Source organism: Symphodus melops (assembly GCF_947650265.1).
Source record: "Symphodus melops genome assembly, chromosome: 13".
NCBI classification, from domain to species: Eukaryota; Metazoa; Chordata; class Actinopteri; order Labriformes; family Labridae; genus Symphodus; species Symphodus melops.
The window spans coordinates 20,669,307-20,691,738 of record NC_136703.1 but is presented as its reverse complement, the minus strand read 5'-3'; the positions used below and the strand labels follow the sequence as shown (position 1 = coordinate 20,691,738).

The window sequence follows — 22,432 nt, the reverse complement described above, 5'->3', positions numbered from 1 at the left end:
GTCTTAAACCTCCCCAAAGGCTCATAAAGTCATCAGGCAGTCTGGATAATATCAACATGTCTGATATTAAATTCTGGATAATTATATCAGCTTTCCAGTTTAAGACCAAAACATCAGATGAGGTACAAGTCTACTAAGACTCTAAGATGACAAACATGAATAGAAGAATGCCTGTATTGTCATCATTGGACAACAAAATGATTAAAGCTTCACCTTAAAGTGCGCACGCACACAGGCACCCACAGCTACAAAAGACAAAAAACAACTTGCATTCAGTTAAGATGTGCAATGTGTGTGTAAAGGTAATATAGTGTGTGTTGCACAGTAAATGCTTCTGATGGCTGATCTAGAACTGGCATTTAGGTCCCGCCTTCAAACACAGCCTCCGAACCTTCTGCTCTTGTTTTTTTGGGGGGATTTTTTTTTACACTGCAAAGCATCACTACAGCATGTTCGAAGGACTTTCTGGTATGTTTACATTTGTTTCCCCATCATATCATAGGATCATACAAGATCACTTGACAACAGCACTATACTCTGTAATGATAGATGTGTCATTTTTGAGACGAAAGAAGAGGATATCTGTGCACTTCTTCCTATTACCAATGACGAGTTCGACCCCCTGTAGTCTGGACCTGGCCCTACGGTGATGAAATAAACGCATGGCAGTAATTCAAAGGTGATCCTCACTGCAGTGTCCCCAACTCCTCAAAGTCACAGAGTATTTCGAGGAGGACACAGGAAGTCTTCTTTCCTGGCTGACCTGGAAACATCTTCTATTCCCTTTGCTAAAAATTGCTTTAGTGGAAATCTTGCTCCAGTGCCTTGGCAGGTAAAAGGAACCTTGTGCGTCTGCTTGTCTTAAAGGCACATCCAGTCTCTGAGGGGATCGGTGTAACAGCTTAACAGATATTACTTCGGGAGCTCTTCGTGACTCAGAAACCAGCCTGTGAAACAAGTGTGAAAGTGATGAAAGCCAAAGTGGAGTCAATATATAACCGCGAGATATCCATAGAAGATAGTCCTGAAGACTCTGTCAGTATGTCTCTTTTTGCCTCCCTCCATCTTTTTACAAAAGGCAGAGAGAAGTTCAAGGCCAAAGGGATAGGCAGCAATAAAACCTCATTTAAAGTCCTCTTTTATGAGGCTTCACATACAGTTTAAAAGAACAGTCCAAATTACCACAGACACAACCCAGGCACTCTCTTACTGTCCCAATTACACTTAAGCACACATGCTGACACTTGCAATACTAACACACACCTACAGCACATCCAAAGAGGGCTGGACAGGAAGGGGGGGACAGAAGAGAACGTTGTGAACGTCTTTCCGGTTGCAAAAATATATAACTATAGTATGCATGGGCTGACAGCGAAGCTTTCTCAACATGTTGGTGGCGATGCAGTCATTGCTTATGGCTGACAAAGAAAAAGCCTGGCTACTTCATTAAGTGAGAAGGAAAGGAAGCGAGGACAAAGCAAACAAAGCAAGAAAAAGAAAAAGGAAAGGGGTTGAGTGAGTGAATGTTGGGGGGTGGGGGGGTGTGTGTGTGTGTGTGGGGGGGGGGGGTTCTTCTTCCTTTCCATCTTGAGACTCTCTAGGCAGCATCTCTAGGTAAAAGCCTCCCCGTCACTTGGGCCTCATATTGCCAACTCTGCTCGGTTCCCACACTGTGTCCAGGGGGCCGGGATCTGGCCTTCCTCCCCTGCTCAGGCAGCCCTGCATCTCCCCCAGGCTCCCAGAGCAGAGGTTACACCAACATAGCCAGCCACGGCAGCATGTCAGCCCCACACCAACCGTTGCCTTGGTGCCGCCGCATTAACGAAGAGCTCCTGACTCTTTTTTTTTTTTTTTTCGAGGGAAAAGTGATTTGCCATGATGTCTGTGGTTCTCCTCTCTCCTCTACTTCTCTTTTCTCTCTCTTCTTGCTGCTCACTCACCAAGAAAACCCTCCGCTTTCTTCTTCTCTCACGTCTGTCTGTCCCGGCACCTTTAATCTCTCCTCTTTCCCCTGTCTCATTTTTCCCCTCTTTGTCATTCTCTCCACCACATCCTCAAATCTTCCCTCCCTCATTCCACTCCTCTTTCACTTCGCTTTTCTTCTTCCCAGAGTAATGACTGATGCCTGAAACACAGTGCCATGATTAGTCTGACACTGATGAAAGACGAAAACTTTTGTCGGCAACATCTGTGTTGAATAAATATTGAGCTGACAAATCGTGCCTCTTTTTAAAGTCATTGTTCATCTGTCTCTCCAGCTTTTTAGAGTTATTCCGAGCACGCAGACTTGACAGTGCCACAGAGTTGCCACTAACGTCAAACACGCTTTTTTTTTTTTTTTTTTTTGCAGTGAGGCACAAAATATGCTCACAAATAACTTGACTTTAATGTGACTTCTGCTGATAAACAAGAATTGGGGGAGGAAGAGAAGCCGGTAAAGTGGTCGTCCACACTGTTTCTCTGACCAACAAACAGGTGCACGCCATTACAGACCCACACTCGCATGGCCGCATTTCCTGCTCCAAGGAAGTGTGTAATCGATGTTGTGGAAAATAAAGTGAGAAAAAAGTAGTTCTAATTGCAAAATGTAAATATTGAGTTTTCCCACAAGTGGGGGCAGACCACCCAGGATGCAAAATAGTCACCCACCCCCTTTCTCTTTTTGCCTCGTCGACCGCCCGAGAGATGTCTTTTTGTGTGTGTGAAACATCACCGACCACAATCAACACTCGCACACAAACCCATGATGTGTCTTTGCATGCAAATACTTCTGGCAGCTCCGGCTCAGCGTTTGTATTGTGGGAAAAATTAAGTGATGAAAACCTGGAGGGGAAAAGCTGAGCGGATCAGAAATCAGACTGTTTAACACACCACCAGGTCTTACTTGTTTCCTGCAAGGTGCCAAGAGTTTCTGATTCAGGCCGCCCCCTGCCCTGTTCTGAATCATTTCTCACAAGACAAGAGAGCAAGAGGGCAGCCAACTGGGCAGGATGGCTCAGTAGCTGCAGTGTCTGACAGACTGAGACTCCCTCGGTGTGTGTGCCTGTGTGTGTTACAGGCCTGTGTCAAATACTTGTCTGGACTGTGACAAATGCCTCCTGGTATAGCCTCCCTACAAGTACCTGCAGGATCAGCTATGAAACATAACTGTTCACACGCTGATTGTAGATCAAAGACAAGTGTTTTTACTGACAACAGATGACTCAGTGAAACTTAATTGAAGCCTCATTAGGTTTCCTTTTTCGGCTATGTCTTTGCATAAGCAAACAGAGCACAGTTACAGACATAACAACAAAAGCAATAAAGCAATCATCTAAAGAAGCAGCGGATATAAAGGTCAAACTTGATGAATTAAAGTCATGAAATCCACCTTTAACCCCTTTTAAATCCCAAAATACTCTTGATTCCAGCTTACACCAATTAAAGTTTCATTTACTGACACAACTGGTTGCAATTTTGATAAGTGTCATCATTAGCAGCTTTTTTTTTTTTTTTTTAAACATCAAACTTAACTAATTCGATTGGGACCAAGCAGCCTGGAGAGATCAGCTTATACCAGCCCTTCAGAGTGAAATGTAGGCAGAATAAAAATTAAAAAAAAAACTGTAAGAGAAGAATAAGCTTTTTTTTTTTAAACTGAAAACTTACCTTGAGTGGTCTTACTTCCTGAAGCTGACTGTTGGACAAAGGCGACCAAGCAGAAACCTACAAATCCAAGGCTCGCGCGTATCAAAGCGTGCATATACATGTTAACTTTCACTGGAGTTGAACACGAGCACTTCTAAAATCTGCGATGCGCAAAGAGCATATGAAAGGGTCTGTGTGCGTGTGATGGTCTAAAGGTCTCGTGTTATTCCCCGCTGATAGGACACTGTGCGATCCTCTGCTTTCTTCTTCACGCCTGCTTATTTGAGTTTCAAGTGATCGGGGTAGAGGGCAGCCCGACAGCGCGGAGCGGAGGAAGGCTTTTCTGTTATCATGTTTCGAGCCAGACCAATGTCAATTTAAGAAAGGGGGAGAGAGCATGGGAAGGGAGAGAGAGAGAGAGAGAGAGAGAGAGAGAGAGAGAGAGAGAGAGAGAGAGAGAGAGAGAGAGAGAGAGAGTAAGGGAGAGAGAGTAAAGAGAGAGAGATGGAGTAAAGCGGCAGGGACCGAAGGGGGAGGAGAGAAGAGGAAGCGTCCGCGCGCTGCGCTCCGGACTCCTCCGCTTGCTCGTGCTCTTCTCTTACTGGCCGTCGCCGGTTCCCTTTCTTTTCTTTTTTTTTTTTTTTTTTTTGTTGTTCTCCTTTTGTTCTGCATACATTTTTACACAGGTGCTTGTTTTTGCTGGTGCTGAGATTGGAGCAAAGCTAACTACGTGCACGCTGTGCACACTGTTGAGGTCTCGTTTGATAGCAGCCACCTGCGCAAAAAAAAAAAAAAAAATTGGCCAATAACGTCCGCGTGGTAAAAGAAATGGCTGAAAAGAAGGGCAGGAGGGTGGATGGGTTTATAAATGAGTGAGATGGGAAAAGTAATAGTCTTGAGATTGCATTTTGTTGTCATACAAGCGGACTGTGGGGGGGCTACACTTCACCCAGTCCAGCAAACAAACCAATACGCATCTATTTCTGCAGGTTCAGGTAGGGTGGGTGCTGCATTCATGTGAGGAAGTATTCAATTTCATTAGAACCGTTTTTGACATTTGGAGAAACTCAAGCACCCAAATAACGGAGGCATTATTTTTGAAAATCTATTGAAAGGGGAAAAAGCTAAATAAAAGCAGTCTTCTCTTTCATTAGCTGCACTGAGAACTGAACTTACAGAGAGAGGTCGATTTGAAAATAGAAATGACAACTACACCTTTTTTTTATGCTTCCACTCTTTCCCGTATATCATCCTCAATCTGAGGTCAAGTGAGGGTTCGAAGTAATTTCTGGCTGGAACAAGAACTGAAAACCTGTTTCATTTATAAGAGCACGCATGCGAAAGGAATTAAAGCTGTTGATATTAAGTTATTATGTTGAATGAATAAGCTCCAGCTGTTATAAATATTGTTCAAGATGAATCAACTCCTTGTGTACGATAACACTCAGTAATTGTTTACAGGAACACTGATTAAAGCCTTTTAATTATCAGCCCTGAACAAGAAAACATAAAACCTACAAAAGAAATTATATTTAGCGTCATGTGGTTCCAAAACCATAACCAACAGCACATTATCTGCTCGCCTGCATTGATTATTGTGCTTTTTCCTGGAGGAGATTTGGCTGAAACGCCACATTTGGCTCATTGATTTGTGCCTCTGGCTTTGAATAACTAAACCCTGACTTGTGTGAGGATTCAGTAAAACACAGATCCACTTAATGCGTGTTGTTAAAGAGACAAAACTTCCATGAGGAAGAGGAGGATGTGAAGAGTTTTGAAGCTAAAGACAGTTGGCTTTGTAACCCTTGTAACCAGCCAACCCTACATATCATGAGTCACTATTTGCACACCATTACCCCTACAACCTGAAGAAGAATGAGGCTCGAGGAGTTACATGAATCAAAGCAGACCTCTTTCACAGCCCGCCAAGCTTCTGTGCCACATTTCGTCGCTGATGACACATGAAACATTGGTTTTCAGGAGGCGTCCAGCAGAGGCAAAGCATCTGTACATCCTAACACCTGCCGCTTCCTCAGGCATTATCACCAAAAATTAATCAGCTGTGTTGACACGTCCGTGTTTGTGTTTCATCCTACGGAGAGGATTCTACTCTATAATTATCACACCCGCTCTCATGTGTGATTTTTTTTTTCTCTCAATCAAATATAATTAGGACCTCACAATGAGTCTGATTGGAGATAAGACCTTTCTTCAGACGATGCAGAGGATTTTTTAACACACCAACAAAGCTGAAAATAGATTGTTTGCTGAAGACGGGGAGGAGGAGAGAGGATTCTTTTTTTCACTTTGTCCCTGCCTTTACTTTTAAGATTATCTGTCCAAATGTAACGACCTTTAATTGAAAGATTAAACAGTGTAATTAATTAGGGGTTTCACCTTGTTTTGCTCTTTTTCCTCCATGGGTGTATCCAGAAGGATGGCCATGGGTGACAGGCCATGCTTGCACACTGTTGAACATGCAAAGAGGTAACTATGTTTCGGTAACACTCTGTGTGGGAGATTGCATGGAATTTTTTAAAGTTCTGTAAGTTGTGACTTTGGACAGAGAAATTCTTTTCGAGTCCTGAAAGACTTAAACTCAGAAGCTTCACAGTTTGACATTCTCTTGTGTTTCTTAAAAGTAAATACGATAAGTGGAGACAGAAAGGGTCCAGTAAATCATTTAAGTTCTTTCATGTGTGTGTATGCAAACTTTATGCCACCCCTGAATAAGTCAGTGCCATCCCAGTCAAGAAAAAGTTTGGACACACCCATTTTCAGGGAATCACAGGCGTCAGAGTAAATAAGAGATTCAGTAAAACAGAAAAACCTTCCGAGAATCCCTCTTTGCATCCTTATAAGACTAAAAAAAGCATGTAAATCCATAGCACAAAGTCAAGCAATGCGGTGTAATTAAAATAACATCCGTCAGGGATATGGAAATATCCCACATCCCTGTGTCCAAATCTCCTGGTAATTGTGAGCACTTGTATAACCAAATGAGCTCAGAGTCACTCAGGGAGTCTGAGAAAGTCAGAACATGGGTCGCACAGAGCCTGAGTACGAGTCACGCTGGAGGATTGGTATACTTTTCATGGAAACACTTCATTAAAGACAGAAGGGCTGTGCACGGGCGTCACACTGTGCACCAAACAGAGCTATTTTTACACCCTTAGACACATGCGGGACGCCGAGGCCATGTTTAATTTATGATGCTGGTCATGAAAAGGACTTGAGCTACACACTTGGTAAGGAGGAGAGGGAGAGTGTCCACAGAGCAGGATCATTCATAGGAAGGTTAGATGACGCTGTAAAAACGCAGCTTTCAGAGAGGTTCAGACAGCTTTTCATGTAGCGTGTTCAGTAGTTTCACTGCACAGAAGATGACCGCAACCTGCCAGGACATGTTTTGTAGAGAGTGTGCGGCTCTGTTTGCTTTTTGGATTTGAAGGCAAAATCAATGATCCTTTTTTTTCTGCAGAGTTAAAGCAGTCCTACTTGGATCTGAATACGTTTATGTAACCCTCCTAACTCTACACTTTCATCACTGTGATCAGTTTTGGAAGCAGAAGTGGCCTTGTTTGGACACTGAGTGGTAACTTCTACTGTCCAAACATCTTCAACATTGACATTTTAACATGAAGTGTGTATGGGACTTCTGGCTCTTTTTGAGCCAGCCTTAAGTGGACACATGCACTTATGCTTTAACTTCATTTTTCAAAGGCAGAGGTTCCCCGTTAGGTACAATGTGAAATATGCAATATACATCATTAGTTGTGAGTGTTACGAACTTTTCTACTATTCTCTCAACTTATGTATTGCTGTTTTTGACTCATTTTAAACACAAATGACATAAAGAGGAGGAATATAAATGTATTCAGATTTTGAGTGAAAAAAAACATAATTAAATATTACATCATATTATATGGCATCGCATTTCATTCCATTGAATCGTATACTATATACTCTGACTACTTAACAAATAATAATGCTAACCACTCAAATTGTTGCATAGGTAATGGTGCATGAACTACAACTTAACCTATTAGTTAATGGGTAGATGGTGATCAATCCATAGTGCTTGTAAAACAAGGAACTAATGGTTAACTTAATGGTTTTAAAGTTACTTAGTGGTTAGTTAGTTGTTACTTAATGGTTAATTAATGATTACTTAATGGTTAATTCATGGTTACTTAATGGTTACTTAATGGATACTAAGTTTAGCTGTTACAATACTGACTGCATCCCCTGACAAACAGAACAAAATAGTAAATTACAGGATGGCGTGGGAAGAGTTTGACGGACACACGGAAAGACTGAATGTCAAAGCTTAGATTCAAGATGTCGTGTTTGCACTGAGAAAAATCAGCATATTTGTTCAATGACACCAAACAATGAGACTCCATTTGATTTGCTTTTCATCAGATCCTGAGGCAAGTTCCAAAGTAACACAGTACTTCTGTCTTTGTTCCACTGATCAAAGCTGATCTTCAAACCCCTGACGCTCATCAGTCATAAGGCCGTTTCAATGTTGCCCTCTCCTCTTTTTCTTCGCCAACATCTCATCTTCAGAATACTTCTAGACAGTGTCCTGTAGTTTGTACTAGCATGTAAGGCTCATTTGTAAATAAAGATAAGTGCTTAAGCATTACGGCGTGATCATTCAGTATGAGTTTGGGTACACAGTGTGAGAGGCCCCTGAGCTGAATGTACCTCTGGGACAGCGTGATCAGCTCGGCTTAGAACCAGACTAGCTTTGATTAGCGACAGTGTGAAAATAAATCTGGATGAGAGCGGAGATAACAGAAGAGAAAACTTTTCCTTATCAGAGAGGGAAGCAACCCAAGTGAGCGCTAAAGAACCCGAGGACAACAGGCTGCCGCTTGTGAGAAAAACACACAGACAGTTTTAAACCGTGTCCGGCTTTATTACATGGCTGTGCTAAATTCTCCGTTCTCATTGGTCAATTAAAGCATCCCAATGATTGGTATTTTTTCTTTTTAATGAGATCCCTGCCAAGAAAAAAAAACATTCCACACGATGTAGTTGTGATTACTTTGTTTCCCTTCACCATTCATATATTCAGAGTTTGTGGGACTATTTTAAGCCATCTTTTAGACACCGCTAGACCCCACACCAAGTTCTGTTCAAGGTGTCTGTCATTCATTTTTATTTTCTTATTTTCATTGTTTGTTTTTTTTGGTTTTTTTATATACTTTATTAATCCCCAAGGAGGAAATTGTGGTTGTTGCTTTCATGTACCATCTTCACAATTTCCACGATGTCTGTGTCTGAGCTTGCAGCTTTTTGTCTCTTTTGTTCCTCGAGTATTAAAATTGAAATTTAGCCAAATTTACCCAACTTTTTAAAACGATCAGAATTTGTCCTTCAGAGTCTCTCCATTACTAACTACGATCTGTGACAGTGAAATATTTGACCTTCAGAATTCTGTTATTGACCAATGAGAATCAAGTATTCGACACAAACATGTTACAGTCCATGATCACACATTATTTATGGTACATTCCTTGAACTGCAATCCTTTTTATGTCCTCCCACTCAGAGTGGACGTATCAAAACAATGCTCGTGCATGTGCCATATGCTGCTCTGAACCCTGCCCCCATCCCCTTCAAACACACAATTAATAAGAACCAGTAGAGTGTCCCCCTGCTGGCTAGTAGAATAAATGCAGGTTTAAGACACTTCTACACTGGCCTCATGTTTGAATCCAGAGCGTCTTTCCACTTCTTACTTGCAGCTTTTAATGGTTCCATCTCGTACAACAGTTCTTCAGAAACTTCAAAAACCTTCTTTTTCCTACTTTACAATTATCCAAAGAGAAAAGTAGGTTCAACTAATTGTTCGACCTACTTTAATTCGGACTTGAAATGTTCGAAGTCAAAGGATTTAACAGCTGTTGCTAAATAAATAAATACAAGATGGATGCATGTTGTGAGGCCACCACTTTCCTATACTGAATGCTAATGAATGGAGGAGCGAGACGCCCTGCAGAGAGCCTCATGTTCTCCTCCAGATGGCCATACACTGCAACACATCACCTCCATTCCTCATTTACTTTCATCCATTTGAGACATTTATTTTTCCCCAATTGTCTGAAAGATTTATGTGTGAAAATGCCAAGGCTCCGAGCTCAGGAGTTTCTCCTCTTTTCTTCCCCTCTTTCTCCTCTCTGCAGGGGCTTCAAATGCGAGGTTACTGACACCACCGCAGGCCCAGCGGGGTCTCTTGGTACTCACCATGGCGGCACCACAGGGGAGCAGAGCGGCTTGCTGAGTTCCACACTTCAGTGCAAGCATCCCGGCAAATGCTGCGGGCTTGCCCCAGGAATGCTTCCTGACCACAGCCTCGGTAAGTGGCACTAACAGGGAGCAGGAGAGGAAGAGGGGGAAAAGGAAATACAGTTATCAAGGCAGAAAAAAAACAGAGGTGTCACACATGGCTGCTCTGACTAACTGACTTGTTCCTGACTGTCAAAGGCTTCTTTTTTTTAAGAGTCATGGGTGAAACCAAACTCCGTGGCACAAAAGGCATGTGGGTATAGTCACAAGAGTCTTACAGACATACTCACTGCTACAGGTATCATTATTGGCCCACAATAATGTCAAAGTGCAGCATCTTTCTGGTGTTAGATATTGAGCTAACTAGTTAATGCACTGACTTGATGCCAAAGACAATTTTTAACAAAAAAAACCCCCAACTGACTTCAGGTCATTCTACTTGTGAAAATAACATTTAAACAATGTGGTGCGAGAAGAGAGTCGAATGTCAGTCAGAGCTGAGCAGAAATCAACGTTTTTGCACATCACGTTAGTGTCACAGAGGGATTTTTGGTTTAAGCCAATACTCCAGTCTAAACACTAAAATCCACATTGGTGAGGAAAAAAATGCTTGTTTTTTTTTTGACCGCTTGCATTTGTAGCATCACGTGGTTGGAAACGTTTGATAATGTGAAAACTACTAATGAGTGTTATTAGCTCTTGGTTATAGGGACTTGTTGTCTTTGAGTCTTAATGCTGATGCAGCAGGGAGGTAGACACGATACGGACAGGCTTGGAAGCTGCGTGAGGCAGCATGCGGGTGCTGGAGGGGATACAGGTCTGTGCGCATACTGTACCCAGCATGTGTTAGTGTGTTTGCGTGTGTACACATGAAATCAAGTGGACTCATCAAGATCAAATGAGACAGAGAGGGAGACATTGTCCTGTTAAGATCCTAACTTTAAATCCTTTCTGATGAGCCCGTTTCATTTAAAGTATCAATCATCGTCAAACATCTCGATTGTATAACAGTACTTAGTGCCTATCTGAATGCACACTCGCCCACACACAGGGCAGAGATAATACCCTTATATTTTCAGAAAACTCTTTTGATGACACACCACCGGGCTGGGGCATGCTTAAACCCCAGCACACTCAGCAGTGGCTCCATGCCACTTTGTCTCCACTAATCCTCTGTGATCAACTCATATGTGGAGAAAGGGACAAAGCTTTTTGCATGCAGCCTCTTTTACAGACGCAAACTCTGTAAGTAGGTAAGTACAGAAAGGGACCAGGACAGTGGGGAAGTCCCATGAGCTCACTGTCTAGCCTGATAGCACAGCAGCTACGCCTACCTGCTCCAGCTACTGTAACACCAGGGAGTGTCTCAAAGGAGGTTTTAAAAAGGCTCATTCAGCTCCTCTGTTTGTCATTTAATACAAAAAAAAAAGACTAAACCTGCAAGGCTGTGGCCTTGTTTAGAAACCCAAACCAGTGAAATACCAAACCATTCACTAATGAGGGTCATTGTGACACTTTGATGAGTCAAAATTTCCAGTAATAATGCCCAATGTTAAATTCTTAACTTCTTTGCTAATACTCTGACCTGAATCATTTCCTCTTGAAGGAAGCAACAAGTCAAAGTGATTTTATATGGAAAGATAAAAAAATGCAGCTCGGGACGAGGCTGAGGCTTCATGCCTCAACTAACCCCCAAAGAAAAAAAGAAGTAAAAAACAACAACTTGACAAATGAGCTTGTAAAAGACATTCACAATTTCTGAAGAGAAGAAGGTCCCTATATTTACAAAAGTAAGATTAATGAGGCATATAGGGATAAAAAAAGACATTTGCCAAATGCAATTTAGTAAGAGATCTAATTTCATTGTTGCAAAGGGGAATTCTGGGATTTTTGGAAATAAAAGGCCAATAAAATGGAAATTAGTTTGAGGCATTGATCTTGGTTCTTACAGACTAATTTCCCTTTGGCCAAATCAAATGTGAAGCGGTTTCAAAATGAATTGGATGGTAATAAACCAAGCATCAGATGAATGTTGTGTTGACCTTATAGATTCATATGATAACCACCTCGAGACTTACAAGCTTTCAAATGAATCATTTTATTAAATTAGAAAGTCATCAATAAAATGTAAGTTTGCAACCAAAAGACATCTATTGGTTGCAACACTCAAACTGATCACTTAACTTTATCTTTTCAGTTTGTGTATTCTTAAGTTTGAGGTTTATCAGGAAGTTGAAATGATTAATCACTGTGCCAAGGATTGAGTATTAACATGTGTTTTATTTCTATTCAGCATCAGTTTGAACATTAGAAATGCTGCCCTTCATTATTATATGCCACATTGGATAAGCGCGTTTTAAGTTTTGCTCTTACACAAATATGAATCCAGACTGCCCTCTAGTGGTCGTGATGTTTCTGAGAAGCAGGGTTCTATTGGCTTAGACCGACAAAACTGCTCATCCTCCATCCTAACCCTAACCCTAACCCTCCCAGCCCAACACTGAGCAGCTCTGCTTGTATTGATTGAGGAGACTGTTTTAACTAAAACATCTGAGTGGTGTAAATCAGTGCAGTGTAGATGTTTTTGTTCGATTGTTTCAGAATGAGCACAGCTCTATGTGCTAAAGAGCCAGAGTGTTTTTCACCATGATGACATTCATCAAAGAGAATAAGGTATGTTTTCATCAAAATTGCCTTAAATCAATCATGTCTTATCAATGTAATTATTTTTCTTAAGTTATTTGTTTGCCATCTCAGTCCAGCTATGCATGCATTATTATTACATTATTTTAGATCCCTAATATCAGCAGGTATGGGTCTGCTCAATCTAAGTCCAGAATCAAGAATCAGGTGAAGGTGCATATGTGTATGTGTTGTATGGAATGGCGCACGGTTCTTTTATAAATGTGTTTTGGATTTCATGTTATAATCTATTTGTCCTTTTTTATTTTAAGTGATAGATTGCATTGTTTATTTTTGTCACATTGATTCTACATGCGAATGAAATGTGCTACACAAATGAAATGCTTGATTACAAGTGTTGTCCAGAAACATTTGACTTTTAGTGAAAATGTTTGCATTAAATAATCTGACTGAATGACTTCTCATTGTCCTTTGACTTTAATGTATCCCGTCTTCTCACTGTAAAAGTCTCCTGTCAACACCCGAAGCCAGTATAGAAAATAAGACCGTTGACGACACACTGGAGACAGTACAACAGAAGAGTCACGTTTGTATTGATGTGACTTCAAACCAATCACAAACTTGTATGGGCATACCCTTTAAGGTTTGAGAAATATATTTCACAGTCGAGTTGTTGGCTGAAATGAACTCTCAGCGGCTGCACTTCATAATCTGAGAAACTCTGATGAAGAGTCCATAAGTGTTAAATAAAGAAGTTAAAAACTAGCTGTGGACATTCTGGAAGACGATTAACATTTTGAGGAAGAAATAAGAAACCATCGTTACCTTTACACAGTACTAAATTAACATAGTTTATAAATAGTAAGCCCCAAGGTTTATAATTGCCATTAAATAACGCTAATGATATTCTAATTTTCAGGTAAAGCTTTTCATTTACTTGTTTGTCTTGAATTTTATATTTTTTAAGACTTAGAATACAGAAAACGGAGGATTTGAGGACTAATATGTTTCAGGTGATCTACAGTGCCTACGAAGAGAACAGTGAAAGTGACAGAGCTGTCAGAGTCCTCTGCTTGTCAGTCGGGTCTGCTGGCAGCAGGAAAACACACACAGAGCATGTGTTAAGGAGTGATAGCCCACATACCAACATGCCATGGAGCAGTACAATGCAGCCTGTGTTGCTTTGACAGCAAGTAACTACTTCCTCCTCTCTTGACTTTACAATAAACGAGGGTGTTAGCCATAAGCCAATTAAACTAAATAATAATTACATGATGCTTCTTTTGGCGTCTTAGAAGTACAATATAGCCTTGTTTCTAAATGTAATGCCATTGCAAATTATTCACAAAGCTCCATTTTATTGGAAATATTGAAAACAAAATTCATATCCTCTTTAATGTGCACAGAGACAACGATCAGTGATTTACTCCATGAAGAAAGATAGTGTGGAAATATACAAAAGAAACATGTTTATAGACTAAAACAACATGCAACTTATGTAAGTGATTAAAGTGCATGCCAGAGAAAAGTCCAGGGTGTGATGAAGACCTTAAGTCTAAAGAAAGAAAGCTATGCACTTGGCACTTCATACCGTCACACACCCATGTGCAGATATTACTGCATTAGCATTGAGTCATCATTCAGAAACAATGGAGCATGAATTGCTAAATAATTTTGCATTTTAGTTGTTACAGGCTACCAACATTGGCTAGAAAGTCTTGCACTATCGCTTAACATTGTGGAAATCTGTACATTTAAATATTTTGCTATTTTCTCCCCAAACCAAAAGTTCAGTGTTTTAATTACTATTCAACAAATGTATCTTTTAAATTGGGCTCAATTTTCACTGAGCTGGTGACCCTTACCTGCAAATTACATGAGAGCAAATGTTATTTTTCTCTGAAACCCTGCAGCAGAGATAAAATGTTTTTTTAGGCACTCCAGCTGCTTGTACATGCACAGGGAGGTGTTGTATAAAGGCAAAACCATGAGGTGAGAAAACAGGTTGCACCAGTTCTGTTACCATCACATCAGACAAAAGGGGGCCGAAGCTGAGCAAAAAAAAAAAAAAAAAAAAAAAAAGTGGGGGCCTCTGATTACACATAAAAACCAAATAGGGGAAATAAAACAAGCTGCATGCACATAGAGGAACTTTTGTGCAACAAAATGAAATAGGAACTGTATAACAATATATGAAATGATGTTGTTGACTCCTTTGATGTAGAACTGATGGACCCCATGTGACACTCAACGTAAGTGCTGTATGATAAGCCTGTGAGTTTTGACATGTGCGTGACAATGCAACCATGCAAGCCACATTACTGAAATTCTTCTCTCTTAGTGGCCACTGACTGCGTCCTTTGAGTTTCCAATACAGTACAGTATACAACAATATAGAACATACTGTCTGCATTTTAGTCAATGCAGTCTATTTTAAGTACACCAACATTTTATCATAAGCAATTGCTTGCAAAGGAATAAAAAGTTTGCAAACAAGACTAACATTCTGATGGATCTTTTAGGAAGTGTTTGTACAAACACCCTGACATTTAAAAGTCTCTAAAGAGGCCAAACCTAGAAGAGAACCTGCCACCAAAATGGATGTCACTGTGCCAACCAATTTCACATGAAAGCAGGAAGTGAGTCTCAACGTTCAGTGTTTAATTTACAAAGAACACAGCTACAGTGAGAGGAAGCAAACATCCATCAAGTTTCAGATTAATAAGGAATAAAATGCTACAAATAGCAAAACATGGCAGTATAATATATGTAACAAATAGATGTGTGTGTAGGCGTGCCAGTCGTTAGAGGCTGTCTCTGGTTATATTAGCTTTATGCAGTAGAAATGATAATGTATAATGTGTGGTTTAACTGCTCCCCATAAAGGTTTGTAGAAGTTTTTCTTTATTTTTGGCATTTCTTTAAATAAAATGTGCACAGGTAGGCCGAGGGAGTCAGATTAGGTGTTCTTTTTGTTGTCAGTCCCTTAACAGCCCAAGCCTTCTCAGGGCTTCTCGTCGATCGTTTTCGTTCTGTGCTCGAGGGCAGATCATCACACTGATGCCCTCTGATCGAGGCAGCTTCTGAGAGTTACTGAAGGCGTGAGGGGCAGGCGAGGACCGTCGTAAGTCTGGCTCTTTGCTGGTGGCAAGGCCCACTTTCAGACCTTCTCTCTGAGCCTTTGACAAATCTTTCCCACTCCCCAAAGAGGCAGGACGTGGGCGGCTGTTTCGCAGCTGACTGGGGCTTAGCTTGCCATCGATTATAGCTTCGATAGCGTCTTGATTTTCCATATAGCTGCTGAGACCCAGGCCAGAGCGCTCCAGGGTGGCTGATTTTACACCAAGAATCTTGGGTGGGGTCATCAGCTTGACCTGGACAGGAGGGGTAAATGGAGGCGTGACCTCGGATACACCATTGCCAGCAGATAGTTCATTATCTGAATGTAAAGATCCATCAGGGTCACTAAAAGCATCAGGTGCCAGGAGGATTTCAGGAAGCTGGACTACAGGAGCTGTAAGAGTCCCTGGCGGTGAAGCATTCGTAGGAGACTGGAGGGGGACAGAGGCAGGAGATGGACTGTGTCCATGGGAAAGAGAAGATGGTGTTAAGGGGGGTGTACTTGGGCTGATTGGAGAAGGAGGAGCTGCCCATGACCTCCTACTTTGGGGGGATAGTTTAGGACTCTGGTTTGGGCTTATATCTGAATCATCACTTTTAAGCAGGCCGAGCTTTCGAAGTGCCTCCATGTGGACCCTCTGAGGGTCCAACAACTGACGGTCACTGCTGCTCGGCACTGGATGCCCTGGGTTCCCATCAGCCACTGCTGCCTTGTGGGACTTCAGGAGGATGTTGGCAGGAAGCCTCTTGGGTTTAGGGGCCACAGCAGGTGGACTTCTGAGTTCAGTGGTTTCTGGAGGAGAAGGACTCAAAGGGAAAGCAGAGCTGATAGGTAATGGACTCGGTTCTTGGGAATTGTTTTGATGCTCAAGGGAGATCACGGAAGTTTTCTTTGCAGAGGCTCTCTCTCGAAGCTGCTCCAAGTCAACGGTCTTTGCTGACTTTTTATTGGATACAAGTGAAGATAATAACAGGTCTTTAGCTGTCAGGGGCTTTGCAGGAGGTCCTGGTTCGTCCATGAAGTCTGAGGGCGGAGGGATCAGACCCACGTCGACCTCGGGGGCCTTGGCTGACGGATCCGGGGAAAGGCTGGTGCTTGGGACAATCCTTAGATGGCCATCTTCATCCTTCGATACACACAACTCTGATGTATGAAGAGCTGAAGAGTTAATTTTGCTGGCGGACCCAGATTCAGTTTCAAGATGTGTCGCGTTAGATGCAGAGCCAGGAGAGGACTGGGGTTCTGAGATTCCATTGAAAGCACCATGCAAAGCTTGGTCTGATTTCGGGTCTTCAAGGTGCTCATCAGACCTGAAACTGGAAATGTCTAAAAAAAGAAAAAGCCCATTTGCTGTAGTTAGTACAACAGCTTTGATATCATTTATCAGTGTAAAATGAAAACATGGATACACCCACTTGAACTTTTCAATATGTTCTTGTGTTAAAACTCCAAAATTATTGTAATAAAAAAACAATTTAAGTACTCCATAATCTGGAAGTGGGGAGACGGGGATAAATAATACAAAATGATTTTATCTGATGATAAATGATCTTATCAAAGCTGTGAGCGTCAGGCTGTGAAGCACTGAATGTAATCAGCTGCATTCAACAGCCCGAAGGCTAACAGTTGTTTTTTGGACTGCACTTGTGCATTTACGGTTTATTTTTATAGATGTAAGCCTTTTGAATACCAGGTCGCAATTCTGTAAAGGGCAGTAAAATACAAGACAATACATTACATATGCACGTATCTATTCTGTCATGTAAGTAACTGAGCAAAAGAGACTCTTTCTTTACATGAACACACCATTTGCTCTCATCAGTCCCACGTGGAACCCGGGATCTGGTTCATCGTTGGATATGCCGCTGTCCTCCTGCACCTCCAGCGCTTCGATGGTTTCCTCAAGATACATGAGGCATGCCCTCTCTTCTGGAGATAAGTGCTCCATACTGTCTCCACTCTGCAACAGAAATGAGCGATGACACTTTAAAGTCTTCACTTGAACTCTTCTGCAGCACAGGAACAAAGGGCATCGTGTTCAAACATCTGCAAAGGAATGACTGATGACACGAGTTCTGCTCTTGTCTGTTTTTAATTCTGTATTGTCCTGACAGAAGAATTACAAGTGACTACAGATGCCTTCTTCTACTCTCCAGTCATCTTGAAGAAAAACATGCAAGTCATAAACCTTAAACAGATTCACTTCCTCTCATCAGCTTTCATTTGATCTTTTCAGACTGGATGTGAGAGTCATAAATGTCCACGCTGACATGTTTACCACCTGACACACATATCTCACTTCTTTCATTTCTCTATTCCCACACAGGACAGAAGCATTGTCAACGGAAACAGACAGAGTCAACAAGCAAAGTGTGTCTGTCTGTTCGGTTGTACAAGGAACAGATAATATACAGCAGCACTCACACCACCAGAGTTCACGCTGATTACACTGTCACAGCTCCCGGCACTGTCCATATTGCTCAAGGATTCCAAGGCAACACCGCCTGGCCACGTGTCACTCTTAGGCATTGCAGTCGGGAGAGGACGAGGGCGGGGCTGAGGCTCCACGGTCCTCTTCTGACTGTGCAGCTTTCACCAAGAATCAGTCCCCAAAAGAATCTGAAGGAAGGATGGAAGGAAGCAAAAATGTCCAAACAGGACAGAGTAGAGAACGCTTAATCCACTTAGTACACCTTATTGAACACAAACACTTCAATCAGTGTGATACATGAGTGTAATGGAATAAAGCTGATGGATAAATGATCTTTAAAAATGTCAAATCTGTCCTCTTTAGGACATCTTTACGCCAATAACAAGTGATGGAGGACAATTTCCAAAGTCCACCTTTTGCCTTTTGTGCAAGAATGTTGTCTTACATGTATCTGAAGCTAATATGTGAACAGTCAATGGCTAAGTCAAGAAAATTCAGTTTCTGTTTCCACCAGACATTGTTCCCCATTTAAGGACGGTTTTCTGTCAGCTATCATTAAGCTTGAAAGGATTTACACAAATCCCAAAAAGAGCAGAGTTACTTTGTGCAACACTATTGTCTTCTCTCTGGTGTCTGCTACCACTATGTCTGGCTTCTCTCAGCTAATAGTCGCTAACTCTTGATGCATACAGGCTTCGTAACGACCATAACAGGGTCAGTCCAATGGCTTTATGAGTGTTCTCTTCTGTCACTACTGTTTTTCTCACTTTTACTACTCCAGGGTTTCATAAAAGTAAATACTTAATAAAAGCCGTAGCATCAGGAAGAAGAAGGATGATTTTCTGTCATGCTGTACAAATAACCAGAAGTCGAACAGAAGTGCTCCTAGCTGTTTAAAGAGACCTTGGTTTGACAATGCGCATTCTTCACGCCAAGTACAAAACGAGGAAAGACAGCTTATGTGCCAGATGATGTTGCGGCAACACCGCTTCTTTGCATTTCCTGCTTATTAGCCTGTCCACATTACCACTGACAGTTCAGGCATGAGGAATACATATCAGACAAAAAAAAAAACCATGAGGACAATTACTTGTTCCTTAGCCGGGGGGATACCATTCCACAGAGGTTCAGCATCCTCACAAATAAGACGGAAGATTTAGCAACACAGGCGCCTTAGTTACAGATGGGCTTTGACTAAATATGTCAAACAAATACATAATGTGGACAGTCAGGGTGTTGAACTGATGCCTTTTATCTGTGAATAAGCCTCCCAATAAGCACTATAGCACACTGAGGCTTATAATTACTGGAGTTCCTCTGAGCATGACACAGACTAGAACGAGGAAGTCTGAATACCAGTAAAGAGTGCCGAATAAAGTGGATCACCCTTTTCTGATATTTCCCAGAAGGTGAAGGAGCTTCAATACTGTGAGAGATTTGAAATAATAAAGAAGTCGATGTGTCTTATTGAGGCCTGGAGTAACTTTCAAGGACACTGGGGTCATTGTATCTGCACTGATTGGGCTTATTTCAGAAAACTCCATGTCTTATTGTTTACTGAGTTCTGGTTCATTTGACCACACCTGATGTCATCCTTTAAGATCATCATAACTGTCGAACGTGATTCAAAGCTGAACCATGACAAAAGTACTGACTAATCACTCGATAAATTATCAATACACCCAGTTCTACAGAAACCTGCAAGAATGCCACTCCTGAGCTCTAAAGATTACAGTATTATTGGGAAAGAAAAGGCAACTTTTTTTTTTTAAACTGAGCTAGAAATAATAAAAAAAAATCGATATTTACAGAAACTTTAATAAAATATGTGAATCAGCAAAGATCTAGAAAGTCAATTTCAAAAGTTCAAGAGATTAAAGATTCATTTAAAAGAAGATGGAAGAGAGTGTCAGAAGCAGACGTCTGCAGTGATCATGGGAATGTTCTGCGACTCATTTGAAAAAGTCTGATACGGAGCAATGATACGGGCAACGTTGACATTTGTGATTTGTTCCTGTTGACATGAAAACATTGCGACACCAGTTGGGGGAAAAAATTTGATCACAACAATACATCACATGTTTTCTGGCAACAAAAGCCTGTTGATGACTCAAAGGCTGAAAACTTTAGCTGCTAATTACCGTCCCTCCCATTAGTATTCAGATCATCAGAGAGAGAGAGAGAGAGAGAGAGAGAGAGAGAGAGAGAGAGAGAGAGAGAGAGAGAGAGAGAGAGAGAGAGAGAGAGAGAGAGAGAGAGAGAGAGAGAGAGAGAGAGAGAGAGAGAGAGAGAGAGAGAGAGAGAGAGAGAGAGAGAGAGAGAGAGAGAGAGAGAGAGAGAGAGAGCAACACCTCTCAAATATGAAGGAGGCAGCAAACCTGTAATGCAGCTGCGGGGAGGCTCACTACTACACCCACAGCTGAGTCAGGATTTAATAGTGACAGGAATGTCACTTTGCTTGCTTCCATGTCTTTAACATTCGTCTGGCCACTTTGTTGTGCTTGGGCGTTCAACTTGAACACAAGTCGAGAGAGAAAAGTGTGTTTATGAAAGGAGGCGGGTCAGCTGCATGTCTTTGATGTTTTGACTGTGAGAACAGACGCATGCACAGATTATGAGCCAGATATACAAGATACAAATCATTGTTTGAACTCCATGATAACAAATTAAAGGCATGTAGGTAAAGACAGAAAAAAAAGTGTGCTATGTTTTTCAAGGGCAGCCAAAGAACTGGTTCAATGATTAACAGTAAACTAAAGTTCTTAGGTTGAGCAACCCAAAACCTGCTGGAGTGAACAGATTAATGTTTAACGTGGCTTGTTGTGCCACAAGAAAATGACTGTTATTGACATGACACGTGCAAATATTTGTTCTTTATCGACCTTACTCAGCCTCCACATATTCAATGATTAAACACTGCAGATGGATAAATAAGAGGATTGCACAGGCATGAAAAGTGGTTAACATGATAGTGACATTTCAGAATAGGCTATGTAAGAGTATCTGGACTTTTCTATTTGATTCCCTCTGTGTAAAGTGCTGATAACTGACTCTGTGTGCAAACAGGGAATTTCAAAGTCATAAAGTACAGAAGAAGAAGAAGAACTGCGTTAGAGGTCGAACATTATTCTTCAGTTTTGTCCCCACACAACACAAGAGTGATTTACAGAGAAAATGTAGACAACTGCTTTGAATATAAAATAATAAAAACGTTGTCTTCATAGCTTGTAACTACTCTGCATTAATACAGTTGATACAAATACTGACGCCAAAGAGAAGGGTTTCAAGATAACTCACCGGAGATGAAAAACACTCTTTGTAAAGTGCGCATTCAACAAGTAAAACCACAAAGTGCTGTTTTCAGCTCAGTCCATATCGGCAGTGAAGTTCACTCCGCTCAGTCTTTCAGTTGCCGCCTTGTTCTTGGAAACACACCTACACGACTAGAAAGAAGAACTGATTGAACAGGTGGAAAATAATTGCAACCAGGTAAGCCAGTTTACTTCCTGAACAGGTTGGCTTTGGGCCAATCAGCGAAAGTCTGCGCAAGACGTCAGCGAAGAAGAGCCAATTAAAAGTGTGAGTCTATGAACGTACAAGAAAAGATAAAGAGCTGAAATTTAGTTCTTCTCAGAAGCTGAAGTACACAAAAAACCCAACATATTTTATATTAAATGAAACAAGGTCCACTAGTGTGTGGGAACTGATATGTTTTATATTAGGCTATATGAGTTTTATGTTTAATGGTGAATTATTTTATAGTAGCCTAAGCCTGTTACTTTAATTAACAGGATAGCAATGCTTACTCCCCTGTGAGTCTCAGGTGCTTTTACCTTAGGGTTAATATTAGTATGTTAACAAGCAAAAGATAATAATAATAATAATCAGCCGCTATTTTGTAGCCTATGCTATCTCTGTCCAGTCATTAGCATGTTAAGATGTGCTAATAATCAGTGTGCCCTAAAGGGAAATAGTTTAGCATGTAGTTACATTAAATTGTGGCACTGGATAAAAAGTAAACAGATAACCAATACATTTACATTTCAAACAGCAGGGAACACCAACATGTCCATAAATTAAAGTAATAATCTAGAATCTCTCAAAATGGTTATCAAAGTAGTTCTCGCAAGGTAACAGACATGGTGTGTTACCAATTTTAGTTGAGATCATTATCAGGAGACAAGAAATAATCCTTTACATTGATAAATGGTGATTAAAGACAAACATCATTAAAATGTCATCCTCATTGGACACTGAATAGGCTATATTTTGTGAAAGTTGTGGAAATCAACCCTTTTAAGATGTGTTAA

At 41.2% G+C, this 22,432-nt stretch overlaps 2 protein-coding genes across 4 annotated transcripts in view; both read right to left on the bottom strand.

Annotated features, from left to right (window-relative positions):
* The window catches only part of scube3 (signal peptide, CUB domain, EGF-like 3), a 75,380-nt gene extending 70,984 nt beyond the window's left edge, over nucleotides 1-4,396 (bottom strand). For 2 of the 3 annotated variants that reach the window (XM_079358599.1, XM_079358598.1), the window contains exon 1: nucleotides 3,649-4,396. In XM_079358599.1, the coding sequence (XP_079214725.1) occupies nucleotides 3,649-3,748 (100 nt within the window). In that variant the 5' untranslated portion in view covers nucleotides 3,749-4,396. The remainder of the gene's footprint in view (nucleotides 1-3,648) is intronic. The other variant, XM_079358600.1, reaches the window with a different exon arrangement.
* Nucleotides 4,397-13,901: 9,505 nt separating this feature from the next.
* Nucleotides 13,902-21,655, bottom strand: LOC306834177 (specifically androgen-regulated gene protein-like). The gene is made up of 4 exons (XM_079359995.1): nucleotides 21,420-21,655; nucleotides 18,116-18,310; nucleotides 17,498-17,651; nucleotides 13,902-17,017 (listed from the first exon to the last, which is right to left on the bottom strand). The coding sequence occupies exons 2-4, from the start codon at nucleotides 18,218-18,220 to the stop codon at nucleotides 15,549-15,551; spliced, it is 1,728 nt and encodes a 575-aa protein (XP_079216121.1). The 5' UTR covers nucleotides 18,221-18,310; nucleotides 21,420-21,655; the 3' UTR covers nucleotides 13,902-15,548.
* Between the last annotated feature and the right edge of the window lie 777 nt (nucleotides 21,656-22,432).

What these genes read in the sequence shown, in the direction of transcription:
- LOC306834177 (XM_079359995.1), bottom strand. Translation starts at nt 18,220, where the DNA reads ATGCCTAAGAGTGACACGTGGCCAGGCGGTGTTGCCTTGGAATCCTTG. An exon ending in TCAGCGTGAACTCTGGTGGT is followed by an intron (nt 17,652 to 18,115) that starts GTGAGTGCTGCT and finishes TTTCTGTTGCAG; the next exon opens with AGTGGAGACAGTATGGAGCA. An exon ending in GGGACTGATGAGAGCAAATG is followed by an intron (nt 17,018 to 17,497) that starts GTGTGTTCATGT and finishes TTCTTTTTTTAG; the next exon opens with ACATTTCCAGTTTCAGGTCT.